The sequence below is a fragment of the Stigmatopora argus genome, chromosome 8 (genome assembly GCF_051989625.1).
Source record: "Stigmatopora argus isolate UIUO_Sarg chromosome 8, RoL_Sarg_1.0, whole genome shotgun sequence".
In the NCBI taxonomy this organism is placed as follows: domain Eukaryota; kingdom Metazoa; phylum Chordata; class Actinopteri; order Syngnathiformes; family Syngnathidae; genus Stigmatopora; species Stigmatopora argus.
In genome coordinates, this window is record NC_135394.1 from 15,561,167 (window position 1) to 15,575,838 (window position 14,672).

A 14,672-nucleotide genomic window follows, 5' to 3' on the forward strand; every position below is an offset into this window, starting at 1 on the left:
GTTCTATTACTTGATAGTCGTCCAATCCGTTTTGACTGGGAGGGGCCAATGAATATTTTTTTGCATTAGAACGTGTATGCATGCATGATATGATACATTTTTGTGCAATTGCTCTCTGGAATGACAGAAACGACAACTGGCTGTTAACTTGCTATATTATATTGTTTTTAATTGGATTTTTTTTCCTTGTAATTGTCATTAATCACATTGGCAGCAGCACAGTGGTAAAGTGGAACTGTGCTGGGCCCATAACCCAGAGGTCGATGGATCGAAACTATCCTCTGCTGAAGATGTTCCTTTTTAAATCTATTTACACGTCACTAATGAAGAATACATCTCCTATAGATATATAAATATATACACATACTATATATATATATATATATATATATATATATATATATATATATATATATATATATATATATATATATATATATATACACACACACATCAGCACCCATAGAAAACCATAAACTCACTCATATGTATTTACACAGATGCATAGACAAACACCTATATATACTTCATACCTGTCAACATATAAGTTTTTTCCACATTTTATACATTTTTTGATCATTTCCAACTTTTGTACGTGATTTTTTTTTTTAAGTATGTGTTTTTTGTAAAACCGATCTCGTTTTAGTCATTTTGGCTCTAATCCGGATGGTCTCGATCACTAGTAGCAGACCAAAACGTCATCATCGACGGCTAATATTGTCATTCTTAAAGCATGATATGTGCATACGCATCTGTCACATCCGCCTTTTCATTATATAAATAGTATAGCGTGTCAGCAAGCAATGTACCCAGACGTTTCAAGCTGTCAGCGTCATACAGCGACATCTACAGAATTTTCAATTTAGTGCATACAAAAGGCGCACCCCCATCCACTTTGGGGAAAATTTTAGACTTAAAAGTGTGCCCTATCTGAGTAAATATGTGCCGTGTTGTATTTGTCCAGTTGATTATCACTTAATAAGGGGAATTGCAATCATTAATAAGGGAGCGATTGGCCGAGGTTGACAGGTATGATACTTATATTTACATATAAGATACTGATATATACATATTTTTTTGTACTCATGTTTTCCTCCAAGTGATCAAAAGGTGATTAGAGTAACTCACCCCATAAACAAAAGCGACATGTCCATAAAGTGCTTGTGCTAAAGGGAAGACAAGTGTATGTGTGTGTGTGTTTTTGTCTCAGCTGGCATTGCCCCGGAAGGTGGCGGCCAATGTGAACTTTGCCCTCCTGGCCAGCGAGGGACTGAAGTTGACGGCGCGGACCACCGGGAGGACGCTTTTGTAGGCGTGGCACTCCCTCTCCGGGCTGGTCGTCCAGGGCGATCGGCGATTGGCGCAATCGCCGCTGCCTTGCTCTCGGGTCGAGCTGTCTCGCTCTAAACCACAAGAGGGCGGCAGTCAGCAGCCACTTAATGGAACGTTCGGGCGGGGACAAAATGAAGAGGGTGCTGGAGCTAATCACAGCTAACTACGGAACTTCCCGGATTGGTGGGCAGCCAATTGCAGGGCAAAATGAGACGAAGAACCAATCATAGGTGCAATTTGGAGTAGTCAATTAGCTAGCCTAGCATGCTTGCTTTTGGATTACCCGGAGAAAAGCCACGCAAGAACACCCAAACTCAAAGTGTGAGGCCATCAGGCTCTTACCGATATCCACCAAGTCATCCAGTTGCTCTCGCGTAGCATTCTGAGCCCCCAGGGCGGCGACCAATCCCTGCAGTTTTTGGTTACGTCCTTTAGCCTCCGCCAGGTGCTTCTTAAGAGGACTTTGCTGGCGGACATCCTGAAAACGTAAAACAATCAGCAAAGCCGTACAATTTGTACCACCAAAACAATACCAAACCTATCCAAAGTTTTTCACGTTGTCCATCGTTATCGCCAAAAATAGACCCATTCTTGCAAATACACTAAAATGATGGGTCCCCCATTTTTTTTGACAGTATCAAGGGGTTCCTAATTCCACTCATAAATACCCCAATTGGCTCCTCCTACCAACCATGAGTGAGTAAGCATGCAAGAAAATTGAAAATAGCAACATTAGCATTACCAAATGTTCCAACCAAATCAATTCAAGAAGCAAATTATACATTTAAATGTACAATTATTAAATATTTTTTTTCTAATTTATTCATTAGTTGTCATTTTTTTTAAATTATTTTTCATTCAGGATTAATTATATACGTTTTAACGATTCATGTATTTTTAAGTGGTATATTTTTCTCTATTTTTTAATTTATTGATAATTAACCATATCTATCCACATATAATTTAATTAGGGGTTAATTACATTCTTAATTTAATAGATAGTTTCCTTATTTGATTGCCTGTCACAAAATACATTTGGTTACACAATATTTCACCAAATTATTCCAAATGTTGCCTTTTTATTGTATTTATTTTTTTATTAACGACACGGTACGGTCAGAAAATGTCTTGAAATCTAACCACTTTTATTTTGCGAAGGTTGACCTCCAGGTCACGGATGATTTCCTGCTGTCCCAGGATGACTTCCTTGGAGGCCGACAACTTCCTGTAGGCCATGCTGAAGGCCTGCTCCTTTAGCGCCACCATGTGGGCCAACGCCTCGTCCTTGCTGGCCAGCGAGCGTTCCAGCGTCCGCTGGGCCTCGCGCAACTCCGTCAACTGTCGCGCAAGCCGGGTCACCGTGGGGTCACCGTACCTCCCGTCCGGCCTCGACCCCGCGCCACATCACGCCATGCCCCCCGCCGTCCACTTACTTCGACGTCGGACGCTTTGGCGCGGCCACGCGACTCGTCCAGGTCCGATTTGACGCTCAGCAATTCCTCCTGCAACTCGGCGAGCCTGCCCATCGTCGACATTAAAGCGTTAAAGTGTCCGAAAAATGTCATTGTTTTTCCGCAGAGCTCATCGCGGGGGTGCTGGAGCCTATCCCAGCTGACTACAGGCACCAGGCAGGGGACACCCTTAATTCTCACACTCATAACTAATGTGTTGTCCCTTAATAAATCCATTAAAACGATTTATAGTTTGTCTGAGACAAATTGGCCTCCCCAAAATTGACCAAAAACAAACATACTAGGTTGTAAAAAAAAACGTTACAATGGCACAACATTTGCCAAAAACAAAGAAATTTAGATGAGATTTAGCAATGGACGGAAAATAATCTGAAAAAAATAAATGCTATAATTTGGCACAAAAAAAGGAAAATCGAAATAAAAGAAATGAGAAAATTGGAAAACAGCTTTCAGACACAAAATATGACAAAGATACGACAAAAAAGAATAAGAAAATACTAACAAAAACATTTAACGGCCCAAAACTGACAAAAACATGTAATTAAGAGAAAAAAATGTGAAAAGAAAGGAAAAAAAAGCATGAGTCAGAAAAAAATGGAGCAGGAAAACCTGAACATCAAAAACCGCAATAAATATCATAACACGGACAACCCCAAAAAATAAACATAGAACAAATTAAAAGACTGGACAAAAAAATGCAACACACAAAAAACTAAAACAAAAAAGGGACAAAACACGCACCACAATTTTACCAAATTGCAACTATCAAACTTTAGCTCAGCACCGACCGCACACATTCCGACTTTCTAACAAAAAAAACAAACCTTTCGGATAAATCGTCATCCTCCTCTTCCTGACCAGAAGGGGGTGCTCTTTCCTCATCCTCATCTGTTTGCGTGGCTTGGTGGCTGACAACAACCCTCGTCTTCTTCACACCTGAAACTAAACGCACCACCTTCCTTTGTAACCCAACAGGCAGTCCGAGCTTGTTTGCTAACGCTAGGCATTCAAACGCCTCACCTTGGCTACGAAAATGGTCGCCGGCGTCCAACCCGCCGCCGCCGCGTGGCGATTTCGGCGAGACTTGCCGCTTCTCTGCTGACAGTTTAGCATCGCGGAGGCTAGTTGTGGTCTGTACCAGATCGCTGCAACACAAATCATGCTAATTGGGCACTTGTTGAAAACATTGATGATCCTCACAAGGTTTACGGGTGGTGCTGGAGCCTATCCCAGCTAACTATGGGCACCCTGAATCGGTGGACAGCCAATCATAGGGCACAAGGAGATGTACAACCATAGCTAGGAACAAGTTAGCATACAATTAGCCTAGCATGGATGTTTTTGGGATGCGGGAGGAAACCGGAGTACCCGGGGAAAATCCACACAAGCCCGGGGAGAAGATTCAAACTGCACGCAGTGAAGACCAACCAGGGATCGAACCCTCGACCTCCAAATTGTGAAGCCGATACGCTAACCGCTAAATCACCGGAACACCAGACAATCTATTTATTGATTATAATGTTTTAAATGACAAATTTGACTTCAATAAAAGGAGTCTATTGATAGTTTAATATCAATTATTTGAGATTGGAGGTCCCAAAAATATATTTTCAAAAATATTTTTCGTTTGATTATTTTTGGATTAGATTAAATTAGATTAGATTACTTTATTCATCCCGTATTCGGGAAATTTCACTGTCACAGTAGCAAGAGGGTGAGAATACAGACACAGGAAAAGACATTTTAGACATAAATAAATAGGTCATAAATAAATCAATAAATAAATAAACTCCTTTGACTCCTTCAGTTTCTGAAGCAAAAAAAATCTCATCAGATTAGTGTGAATTGTGATTGAGATTAATTACAGCAAATGCTAATTTCTTACTAGTTTCTTCTTTGTCTGAAGATACAAAAATTCACTCAATAAAACAAAAGTTGTCCCTGTTATGTACATTTTATGAACTATTTTTTCCTCTACTTTTAACTCTAAGCATACACCACTGCAAAATTTAATTTAAAAAAAAATATGTTTCAATGGAGTCCTGTACAATTTCAACAATACCAACTACCATATTTTTGGGACTATAAATCCCACTACCCCAAAAATGCATGATAATAAAAATATTTCATTGCAATTTTTGGAAGGCAGTATTTTCACTGACCAGAAACCAAGAACAAAAATAATAGTAAAATAGGGAACTATGACAAAATAGGTTACTATTTTTTTTTGATATAACTAAAGACTAAAAAACACCCCCCCCAAAAAAAAAAAAAAAAGAAGACAAATCACAGGCCCAATTTATGACAAAAAAGTGTGACTTATAGTCCGAACAATACGGTGATTTAATTCCATAATAAAGGGCCAAAAGCAAATGTTTTACCTGAAAAGTTTGGCAACCAGCGGCACGGAGTCGATCCCAAAATGGAGTCTGTAGCCCATGTGGTCTAGATGCTTCCTGAGGTTCTTCCTGGTCTTGTCCGTGCTGCTGTCCATACTTCCCATCCTGACAAGACCAAAAACTGCGTCCTTGTGCCCCCCGTCTCCTTCCTGGTGGACTTTCCACGCCAAAATCCTGCAATTTGTCACATTCTTTATGACTAACATCAAAGCTTCAAACAATAAAGGCTAAACGTACTCACCGATTGACCACCGGGCGTCGCTGTTTCCTACTTTTCGAACATTTTGCCAACAAAGAACAGAATGGGCAAAAAAATGAGGAAGACCTTTTATTGAGTTTTTTTTTCTTTCTTTTTTTAAATGTGCCAGTCCCTCAAATAACTCACATGAGATCAGACAGTTGACTTTTAAAACATGAGAATAAAAATAGATCAAGTAATGAGCAGGACAGCAGATTTGATTGTTTTTTTTGGGGGGTGGGGCGGTTAAATTTGAACAAGATTAAATGTGTTAGGGGGAAAACAGGAAACTTTTTTTTAAAGGGTTAAGAGAATTAACCCTTTATAAAACAAACTATTTGTAATTGCATTTTTTTCAGTGCCATTGACGTTGCAGTTCATTTTCTGCAATTAATCTTATTGGCGATTAATCTGTTCCGATCGGAGGTTTCTATTTTTCAGAATAAAGTGAGGATAGAATAATAGACATTTTCTGCAATTAATCAAGATTCATCTTTACAGATTTGAGTTTTGTAACTTGAAAAAAAAAATTGACATTTTCTCCAATTAATCTCAATTGCGATTAATCGAGATTCATCTGTTCAGGTTTGATTTTTGTAACCTAAAAAAGTCAGGAAGAAATAAATACACTTTCTGAGAATAATATCAATTGTGATTCATTAAGATTCATCTTTTCAGGTTTGATTTTTGTAACTTAAAAAAAGTCAGCAAGAAATAATTGACATTTTCTGCAATTAATTTCAATTGCGATTAATCGAGATTTATCAGTTCTGATTAAATTTTAGTAACTTCAAAACGTCAGGAAGAAATAATAGACATTTTCTGCAATTAATCTCAATTGCGATTAATCGAGATTAATCTCTTCAGATTCAATTTTTGTAATTTAAAAAAAGTCAGCAAGAAATAATAGACATTTTCTGCAATTAATCTCAATAGCGATTATTCAAGATGAATCTCTTCAGATTCAATTTTTTAACTAGAAAGTCAGCAAGAAATAATAGACATTTTCTGCAACTAATCTCAATTGCGATTAATCGAGATTAATCTCTTCAGATTCGATTTTTAACTTCAAAAAATCTGCAAGAAATAATAGGCATTTTCTCCAATTAATCTCAATTGCGATTAACCTATTCATCTTTGATTTTTGTAGCCTAAAAAAGTCAGCAAGAAATAAATACACATTTTCTGTGATTAATATCAATTGTGATTCATCTGCCAATCGATTTGTCTGTTGAGGCATTTTTTTTCATTTTCAAAAAACTGAAAATATTAGAACATGATTCTAGTCAACTAACAATGTCTAAACATTCCTTCCTTCTGATATTTGAAAATAATTCTATATTTATGTCCAAAAAAAGACCCAAAACAGAAGCTGGCTATATCATTTTTTCTGATGAGTCATAGAAGTGAAAAAGTGTCAAATGTTGCTATTTTTGCATCACAGTTTTTTTTAAGTCAATATTAAAAAGTGGTCCCCTTTAAACTAAACTATTTTCCTATCGGGATAAATTTCTGTTTGTCCCATAAATCTTTCAAAAGTAATCAATCGATTGTATTACGAAAAACTAAAATAACACAAACAGCAAAAAGCGAGGCCTTAAAATCTGTAAATGCGTAAAATCAGGAAAAAAGTAGACATCTAGTACAAATAATAATGCTAATGCTAGTTGCTCAGTGTTGTTTGTTCCTCTAAAAAAATTCCAATAAATCTCTGGGAACATAAAAGAAATCTTACTGTAATTCAAGTCCATCCAAAAACAATCCATGGAAACGATTATTTCTCTTTTCCTATGAATATATAGAAATATCGATATTAGAAAAACTTCCAGCAAGTTGACAAAACCCAGGCAAACGTGCTTTGTTTTGCCGTCACATTAGCCAATCGCCAGACAACAGTCCAGCAGCAGCGTTTTATCGGCGGAATATTCTTTTTTTTTTTTTTTAAAGGTCAGAAATATGAAGATGGAATGAATTCATATATCTTATTTATGCGACAATCAATCGAGATCAGACTTGTTTTTGTAATTTTAGACTAAGGAACCTGCGCACAAAAAATCCAGATTTTAAATCAGTGCGATCAATCTATCCATAGATTAATCTGATTAAACTCGGATTAATCTACCGATAGATTAATGTGATTAATCTCAGATTAACCTGTCGATAGATTATTATTTTTAATCTCAGGTGAATCTATTGATAGATTAATTTGATTAATCTCAGATGAATCTATCGATAGATTAACCTGATTAAACTCGGCTGAATCTATTGATAGATTAACTTGATTAATCTCAGATGAATCTATCGATAGATTACTTTGTTTAATCTCAGGTGAATCTATCGATAGATTAATTTGATTAATCTCAGATGAATCTATCGATAGATTAATCTATTGATAGATTAACCTGATTAAACTCAGATGAATCTATTGATAGATTAATTTGTTTAATCTCAGGTGAATCTATCGATAGATTAATTTGATTAATCTCAAATGAATCTATCAACAGATTAATATGTTTAAACTCGGATGAATCTATCGATAGATAAACCTGATTAATCTCAGGTGAATCTATCGATAGATTAATTTGAATTAATTTGGATGAATCTACCGATGGATTAATCTGATTAATCTCAGATGAATCAATCATTAGATTAATCTGATTAAAGCAAGAAGGAATGTGCATTTACTGCAAAAAATGCCAATCGCGATTAATCTAGGTCTAATCAGATTAATCTATTGATAGATTAATTGCACTGATTTAAAATAAGAGGCGGAAAATATGATTTTTTTCCAGGTTCCTAAATTTAAAGTTACAAAAACAAGTCTGTTCAGGTGGATGCATTGATTGAGCTTAATCTACCAATAGATTAATCTGATTAAATTAGTTTTTTTGTCATTTTGGGCAAGGCGTAGGATTGTGCATTTTCATAAATGTCAATTAATCGCCATTAATCAATCAATGCGTTCATCCGATAACACTTGTTTTCGTAATTTTAGACTAAGGAACCTGGAAAAAAAATCCAGATTTTCGACGACTCTTTTTAAATCATTGCGATTAATATATCTATAGATTAATCAGATTAGACCGTTTTTTTGTAATTTTGGGCAAGGAGGAGGAATGCACACTTTCCGCAATAAATGTCAATGAATCGCGATTAAATCTTGCCGTACGATCACATTTCAGTGCCTTTGACGGAACTAGATGTCCAATCCATTTTGGCTGGGAGGAGCCAATCACATCTAGCAGCCATAGATTTGCGGCATTTGCAAAAAAATTAAAGGAACTATTCCGACCGACGTAAATTTCCGGAGACCTCAAAACGCGTGCCAGTTAAAAACCCTTCGAACTACCCGAAAAGAAATAAGTTAAAAAAAAAAAACACACGAAAAAGTAGCTTCTCTCTATTGGTGAATTTGGACTAAACTTCTTTCTCTTTGTGTCCTTATGTACAATAAAGTGAAGAAGAGCACAAGGCACACGTTGACAGCTATAAATAAAAAAATGTTTAAAAAAAAAAAAGTAGTAGCGCGTGAGGGGGGCGGGGCTTAGATGCTATCCACGAAGCTGCCGGGGAAGAGACCGGTGCGGCCGTTGCGCTGCAGCGTGCCTTTGAACCAGCCGTCCTCGCGCTTGCGGTGGACAAACACCACGTCGCCCTCCTTCAGCTCTAGCTCCGCCTCGCTCTGCGGCGGATACGACACCACCACGCGGTACCTGAAGGGCACATGGGGGGTAAATTTGAGGTATGAGGGGCAAAAATTTGGGGTCACAAACCATTATTTACTCCAAGGGTTCAACCGCTACGGTCCTGGAGGGCACCCAATAAGTTCTGGTTTTCCACGTTTCTTGAAAAGTTATTCTATCGACGACCGCGTGCCACTTAATGGGTTAATTTGATGGATTTTTTTTGTTTTTATAAGGTATTGCTAATATTTATCTAGCATGATTTAATGCCGTTTTTTGCAAATACAATCAATAAAAAAATAGAAAAATAGATTTACTTATTGTCGGTGCGTTTCTACATGGATTAATGTTATGGATATTTTTGAGGTACCGTAATTACTCGAATATAACGCGCACTCGAAAATAACACGCAGGTAATTTTGGGCCCAAAAAATCTGGAAAAACGCAGTACTCGAATATAGTGCGCACCTAAACTTTCCCGCTGACGAAAATCAGAAATCTTACCTTTTTTTCTTCGTTTCACGATTGTTTTGTTCAAACAAATTTATTCATTAGAATCCTTCAAATGAAGAGTTCCTCTCTCTCTGTCTGTCCTCTCATACATCTCTTCGTTGAGAATCCTATCAACGTCCACGCTTCCTTCATCCACTTCCTCTTCCTCCCACAACACATCATCCGATTGGCTTTACGAGATGACGTAAAATCCGTGCGTCAAAGTGAGTTTGACAATGCTTTTTTCGATCGAAAATTTGTAATTTATTTTATTCAATTCAATTTCAATTCAATTTATTTGGCAAGAAAAAGCACCAGGCTAAGGGCCATGTAACAAGACCAAAAAAAAATAATAATAATAAAAAAAAATAAAAAAAAAAATTAGTTTTTGATTATAACACGCACCCCCAACTATTGGAATTAATTATATAGCAAAAATCTGCGTGTTATATTCGAGTAATTACGGTATTTATTGCTAATATTGATTTAGCATGAACTAATAAAAAGTAGTGACTATTTATATCGTTTTTTTAATTTAAAGAATGAAATGTATCATCTCATTTAGATTTTTCCATTTTTATTTTTTTTGTATTATTCATGATTTAATGTTGTTTTTTTGCCAATGCAATCGATAAAAAAAATCTCATTAAAAATATTTACTCATGTTGGTGCATTTCTACATGGATTAATATTATGGATATTTTTTTAGGTATTTGGTATTTACTGCTATATTCATCTCACATTAACTAATAAAAAGTAGTGAGACCATTTATGCCATTTTTTTTATTTAACGAATGAAATGTCTCATCTCATTTTGATTTTTAGATTTAAAATTATATTTTTTGTAAAATTCAAGAACTAATAAAAAGTAGTGAGACCAAAAATCGCCTCATTTTGATTTTTAGATTTAAAAAATTATATTTTTGGATCGTAAATCATAATCTTGTTTGTCATTTTTTGAAAATGCAGCTAAAAGATAATAATGTTAATTCGTTTTATTGGTGGATTTCTACTAATTTCCCAACAATGAACCAGAATTTAACCAAAATTTAAAATTCAAAAGAATTTAAAAAATGGACTAAAGGGGTGGTCCCCAACCACTGGCTTGTGGACCGGTAGTGGTCCACGAGCCACATGGTGCCGGTCCGTCGGAGAAATAAACGTTAACGTTTTCAATCTCGCCTTCCTACTTCAAATGAGAAAAGTTATTAAAATATATATAATAAATAATAATAATAAATAATTGCTATTACGCTCGGGACTTGCTAATTTAGATGAAAAGCTACGCTAATTCTTTCTTGCTAATTGGAGACCACTGGACTAAAGCGACTATTTTGCTCGATGGGGGCGGGTACCTCTCGCAGACGATGGGCCGGGCGTCGTGTTGCGGCAACAGCGACGAGCACGGCTGGCGAGGAGGCGGGGCGATGGGGGCGGGGCTTACGTCCGGGCCGCCGTTCCTGCGGTGCAAGGAGGCGGGCTCCGACGCCTCCGGGTCCGGGCCGGGGGGAGGCGGAGCCTCGGGGCCCGCCCCTGCCTGGGCCGCCGCCGGCTCCCCCGCGGCGGTTTGCTCCGCCTCCAACGTGGGCGAGGAAGGCGGGGACTGACGTGGCTTCTTCTTGTTGGACAGCAGCTTGAGGAGGCTTTTCTTTTCTCTCTGCGTTTAACCACCAAATTGATTGGAATTAATCAAAATGACATTTTTTTAGAAAGAAAATTATTTTTTTTAGCGTCTTAAAAACAAATATTTAATTTTTCATAGTTCATTTTAATTGACATTTTAATCATTTCAGCATATAATCCAAAAAGGAAAACAATATTATTATTTTGAATTATTTTTAATTAAATTCATTTATTTATATTACATTTTGAATGGTTTTTGTTTATATTGCACATCAATAGACAACTAATCAATTAGCAAATTAATTGACAATTAATTGATAACTCTTAATAGCAAATGTTTTTGGACTTACTTTTTTTCAGATCAGGAGAAAAACTAAATAATTTGTATTCTTTTGAAAGAGTAAATATTTGTTCGCATATTGCATTTAAAATATATATATATATATATATATATATATATATATATATATATATATATATTAAATCAATGGAAAGAAATATCTTGAATATATACCTTAATCGGAAATATAGATATTGTAATTTTGAGAAAAGAAAAAAAATTAGAGGCACTTAAAAATAAGAGAAATGATTGACGATGTCCTTGGTTAAAGAATTTGCTGCCATTGACGGCGTTAGACGTCCATTGGAATGGAATTGCATGCTTTTATTATCATTATACAGTGGTACCTCGACATACAAGTGCCCTGACATGCGAGCAATTTCAGATAAGAGTAAAATTTTGAGCAAATAAGAACATCATGGGCACTGTCTTTCCCGTCGCAACTCCCTCGTGTAATGTCTCTACGAGCACTGGGCGGAGCCTTGCATTTTTTACAGTGTTTTTTTCCCTGTTAGTCAGTGCAGAATGGCAGAGCTTGCTTGCTAATACGAGAGGAGTATATACTACTACTTCTCGTTGGCATGTGGTCGTGCGTTATCCTATGGTGAGGACATTTGTGTGCATCATTTTGTGAATATTTTGAAGGGAATACAAAAGCAAACAACCCTCGATAGGTTGCATCTGGAAGTCAGGGTGGAGGCGGGGCCAATAGAGCCAATCCGGCAGAAGAAAGGTATCAAAATGTCAAACAAAATTAGAATAAAGTTTAGTGTAAAGTTAGAGTAAACTTATTTTTGTTCATTTAAATTTGTTTATGTTATGTTACGAGCGTATAGCTTGACCTAGAAGTGCACAAATAACAACAACAAACAACATCAATTAAATGAAATAAAAAAAAGTACCTTGATGTCTTTGTCCAGGCGGCCAGCCACGCCGACGGCATTTCCCGTCAACACGGGCGCCAACCTCAAACCTTCGCCATCCAGGGATGTGGCGCTAACGTTGGGCGGCGTGAGCGAGGCGGCGGCGCACCCCGGCGCCGCCCGAGATGGGCCGACGGACGGCGGCGCGCCGTTCGCCGGCCCCGCTCGTTCCAGGCCGTGACAGGCGGCTGCAACGCGGAATGTCCAGTTTTATTCGCCGTATGGCGCCGGGTGGCGAGCGGCTCCAACTCACCCGTCCTGGCGGCGCCGCGGGCTTGATTGACGGTCATCTGCGAGCCCGCGAGTAACGGCGCTTTGTTGGGCTGTTGGCCCGTGGCCGTCTGAGCCGTCGGCTGAACGGCGCCGTGTTTGGCCGAGTCGGGGGCTGCCACTGCCGCCATCGCGGGTCCGTGGTGGCCGGACGAGGGCCCCGCGGCGGCGGCGAGGACTCTGCTCGCTGGCGTGCACAGAGTGGCGGCCACCTTGGCGTGCCCGCTACCCGACGCCGTCCTACGACAAGCGATGGAGAAAATGGGGAAATTTGTTCCAGATTTGGACCCGGGGTGAACAAAACCATTTTATCGCGGCGACCGGAGAAAGTTACGCCTGATTTCAATTGCTTCCAAATGTGCAATCTGGATTAAATTAGGGGTGAAAAATGGAGTTTGACGGCGGAAATGTCAACGTTGGATTTTTTTACGTGGGAAAAAAATAAGGACAAACTTGTTGACATCGTGAACGAATGAAAATGAAGGAATCGTGTGAATATTCCTCTAAAGTTAAAAACGACTCGGAAAGATGGAAGAAAAATTTGGGATGTCACAAGATGGCGCCAGTGTTCAGATACTCTTTGTTCTGGGAACAATCCAAATCGAATTGCTGTCGATAAGAATCAAATTCATTGAGAACTACTTTTATAGTCGATTACACGTCTATAACAGATAATATTATAAAAATTAGCCGATAGAGTCTTGATCTGATACCCAGGAAATGGATTAAATCGGGGGGAAAGTCCCAATAGAGCTATTTTAGTTGTGATTTGTTGGACATTTTTATTTACTGCAAAGTGTCTCTCAAAAGTGTGAATATAGTATATGAATATATTAAAAATATATATAAAATAAGAAAATATAATATATATAATAAAAAGATTAAGTACATCTATAAATACAGTAATCCCTCACCATTTCGCGGTTCAACTTTTGCGGCTTTGCAACATGGCTGATTTTGTTCTGGGGAAATTTTGTTTAATGTTTTTTTTAAAGTTCATAAAAATGTGAAAATCCACGCTGAAACTTGTAACCAGAAGCCACTCTTGCTACTAGTACTCAGCACTGAATATATTTTTTCTAATTTTATTTTTGACCCTACTTTGCGGTTTTTCAATTATCACGGCCATGTTTGTTCCACATTTACCGCGATATTCAAGGGATTACTGTATTCTGGAATAGTTTGGTATCTGGCGGCTGGATCCGAGACGCCACATGACAAGAATTACTGCACTTGTACTGTACTGGTGTACTGTAAAATCCAGTCCAGTCCAGCTCAAAATACCGCGGACTGACCTGCTGACCGGACTCATGTAGTTCCCGGGGAAGACGCCGATCTTTCCGGTGTGCATGGAAGTGCCCTTGAACCATCCGTCCTGACAGCGCTCCAGAACCAGGAACATCTCGCCCTTCCTCAGCTCCAGTTCGTCCTCCTTTCGGGGCACGTAGGGGAACATGGCCACGTAGCTGCGATGGCAAAACAGAGACCCCCTAACCGTGAGAACCCCGGTCCAGGAAGTTTGTGTCACCCCGGGCCGAGAAGCTCCCCCGCCCCCGGCGACCCCCCATCCCTCCGCAATTCCCACTGCCCCGACACGGAATTTTTGGGGTCAGGGCTCCACTGGGCCGGCGAGGAGTCACAGCTGGGGTGTTGTCGTCACTAAATCCCTGGGAGATGTCGGATGCGGGTGGCGGTGGCGGTAAAGACGGAGACGGCTCGGGGGTGGGGGCGAATTCTAAGCAGGTATGTGGGACGTTGCCTCGGGGACGCGGAAATGCAAAAAAAAAACATTTTTAAGGACACTAGAGCAGGGCTGTGTTAACTTTTTTCACCAATTTGAAATCTTTGAATTGGTTGTATTAACAACAACATGAGGTAAAAAAAGAAAACGATCGAGTTC

General features: G+C 38.6%; 2 protein-coding genes across 4 annotated transcripts in view; both read right to left on the reverse strand.

Moving 5' to 3' along the window:
- Positions 1-419: 419 nt before the first annotated feature.
- Positions 420-5,481, reverse strand: LOC144078830 (uncharacterized). Of its 3 annotated transcripts, none has more exons than XM_077607231.1 (7): positions 5,445-5,481; positions 5,186-5,377; positions 3,629-3,949; positions 2,766-2,850; positions 2,473-2,670; positions 1,675-1,810; positions 420-1,403 (listed from the first exon to the last, which is right to left on the reverse strand). In XM_077607231.1, the coding sequence occupies exons 2-7, from the start codon at positions 5,305-5,307 to the stop codon at positions 1,207-1,209; spliced, it is 1,059 nt and encodes a 352-aa protein (XP_077463357.1). In that variant the 5' UTR covers positions 5,308-5,377; positions 5,445-5,481; the 3' UTR covers positions 420-1,206. The 3 variants fall into 3 exon arrangements, with proteins under 3 accessions (XP_077463357.1, XP_077463356.1, XP_077463355.1); XM_077607230.1 differs by lacking the exon at positions 5,445-5,481 and having other exon boundaries at positions 3,629-3,746; positions 3,825-3,949; positions 5,186-5,429; XM_077607229.1 differs by lacking the exon at positions 5,445-5,481 and having other exon boundaries at positions 5,186-5,429.
- Positions 5,482-5,518: 37 nt separating this feature from the next.
- Positions 5,519-14,672, reverse strand: part of sh3rf1 (SH3 domain containing ring finger 1) — a 42,625-nt gene continuing 33,471 nt past the window's right edge. Inside the window, exons 8-12 of the mRNA XM_077607224.1 lie at positions 14,068-14,238; positions 12,756-13,012; positions 12,482-12,690; positions 10,972-11,273; positions 5,519-9,154 (exon numbers count right to left, since the gene is read on the reverse strand). Of these exons, the coding sequence (XP_077463350.1) occupies positions 8,986-9,154; positions 10,972-11,273; positions 12,482-12,690; positions 12,756-13,012; positions 14,068-14,238 (1,108 nt within the window). The 3' untranslated portion in view covers positions 5,519-8,985. The remainder of the gene's footprint in view (positions 9,155-10,971; positions 11,274-12,481; positions 12,691-12,755; positions 13,013-14,067; positions 14,239-14,672) is intronic.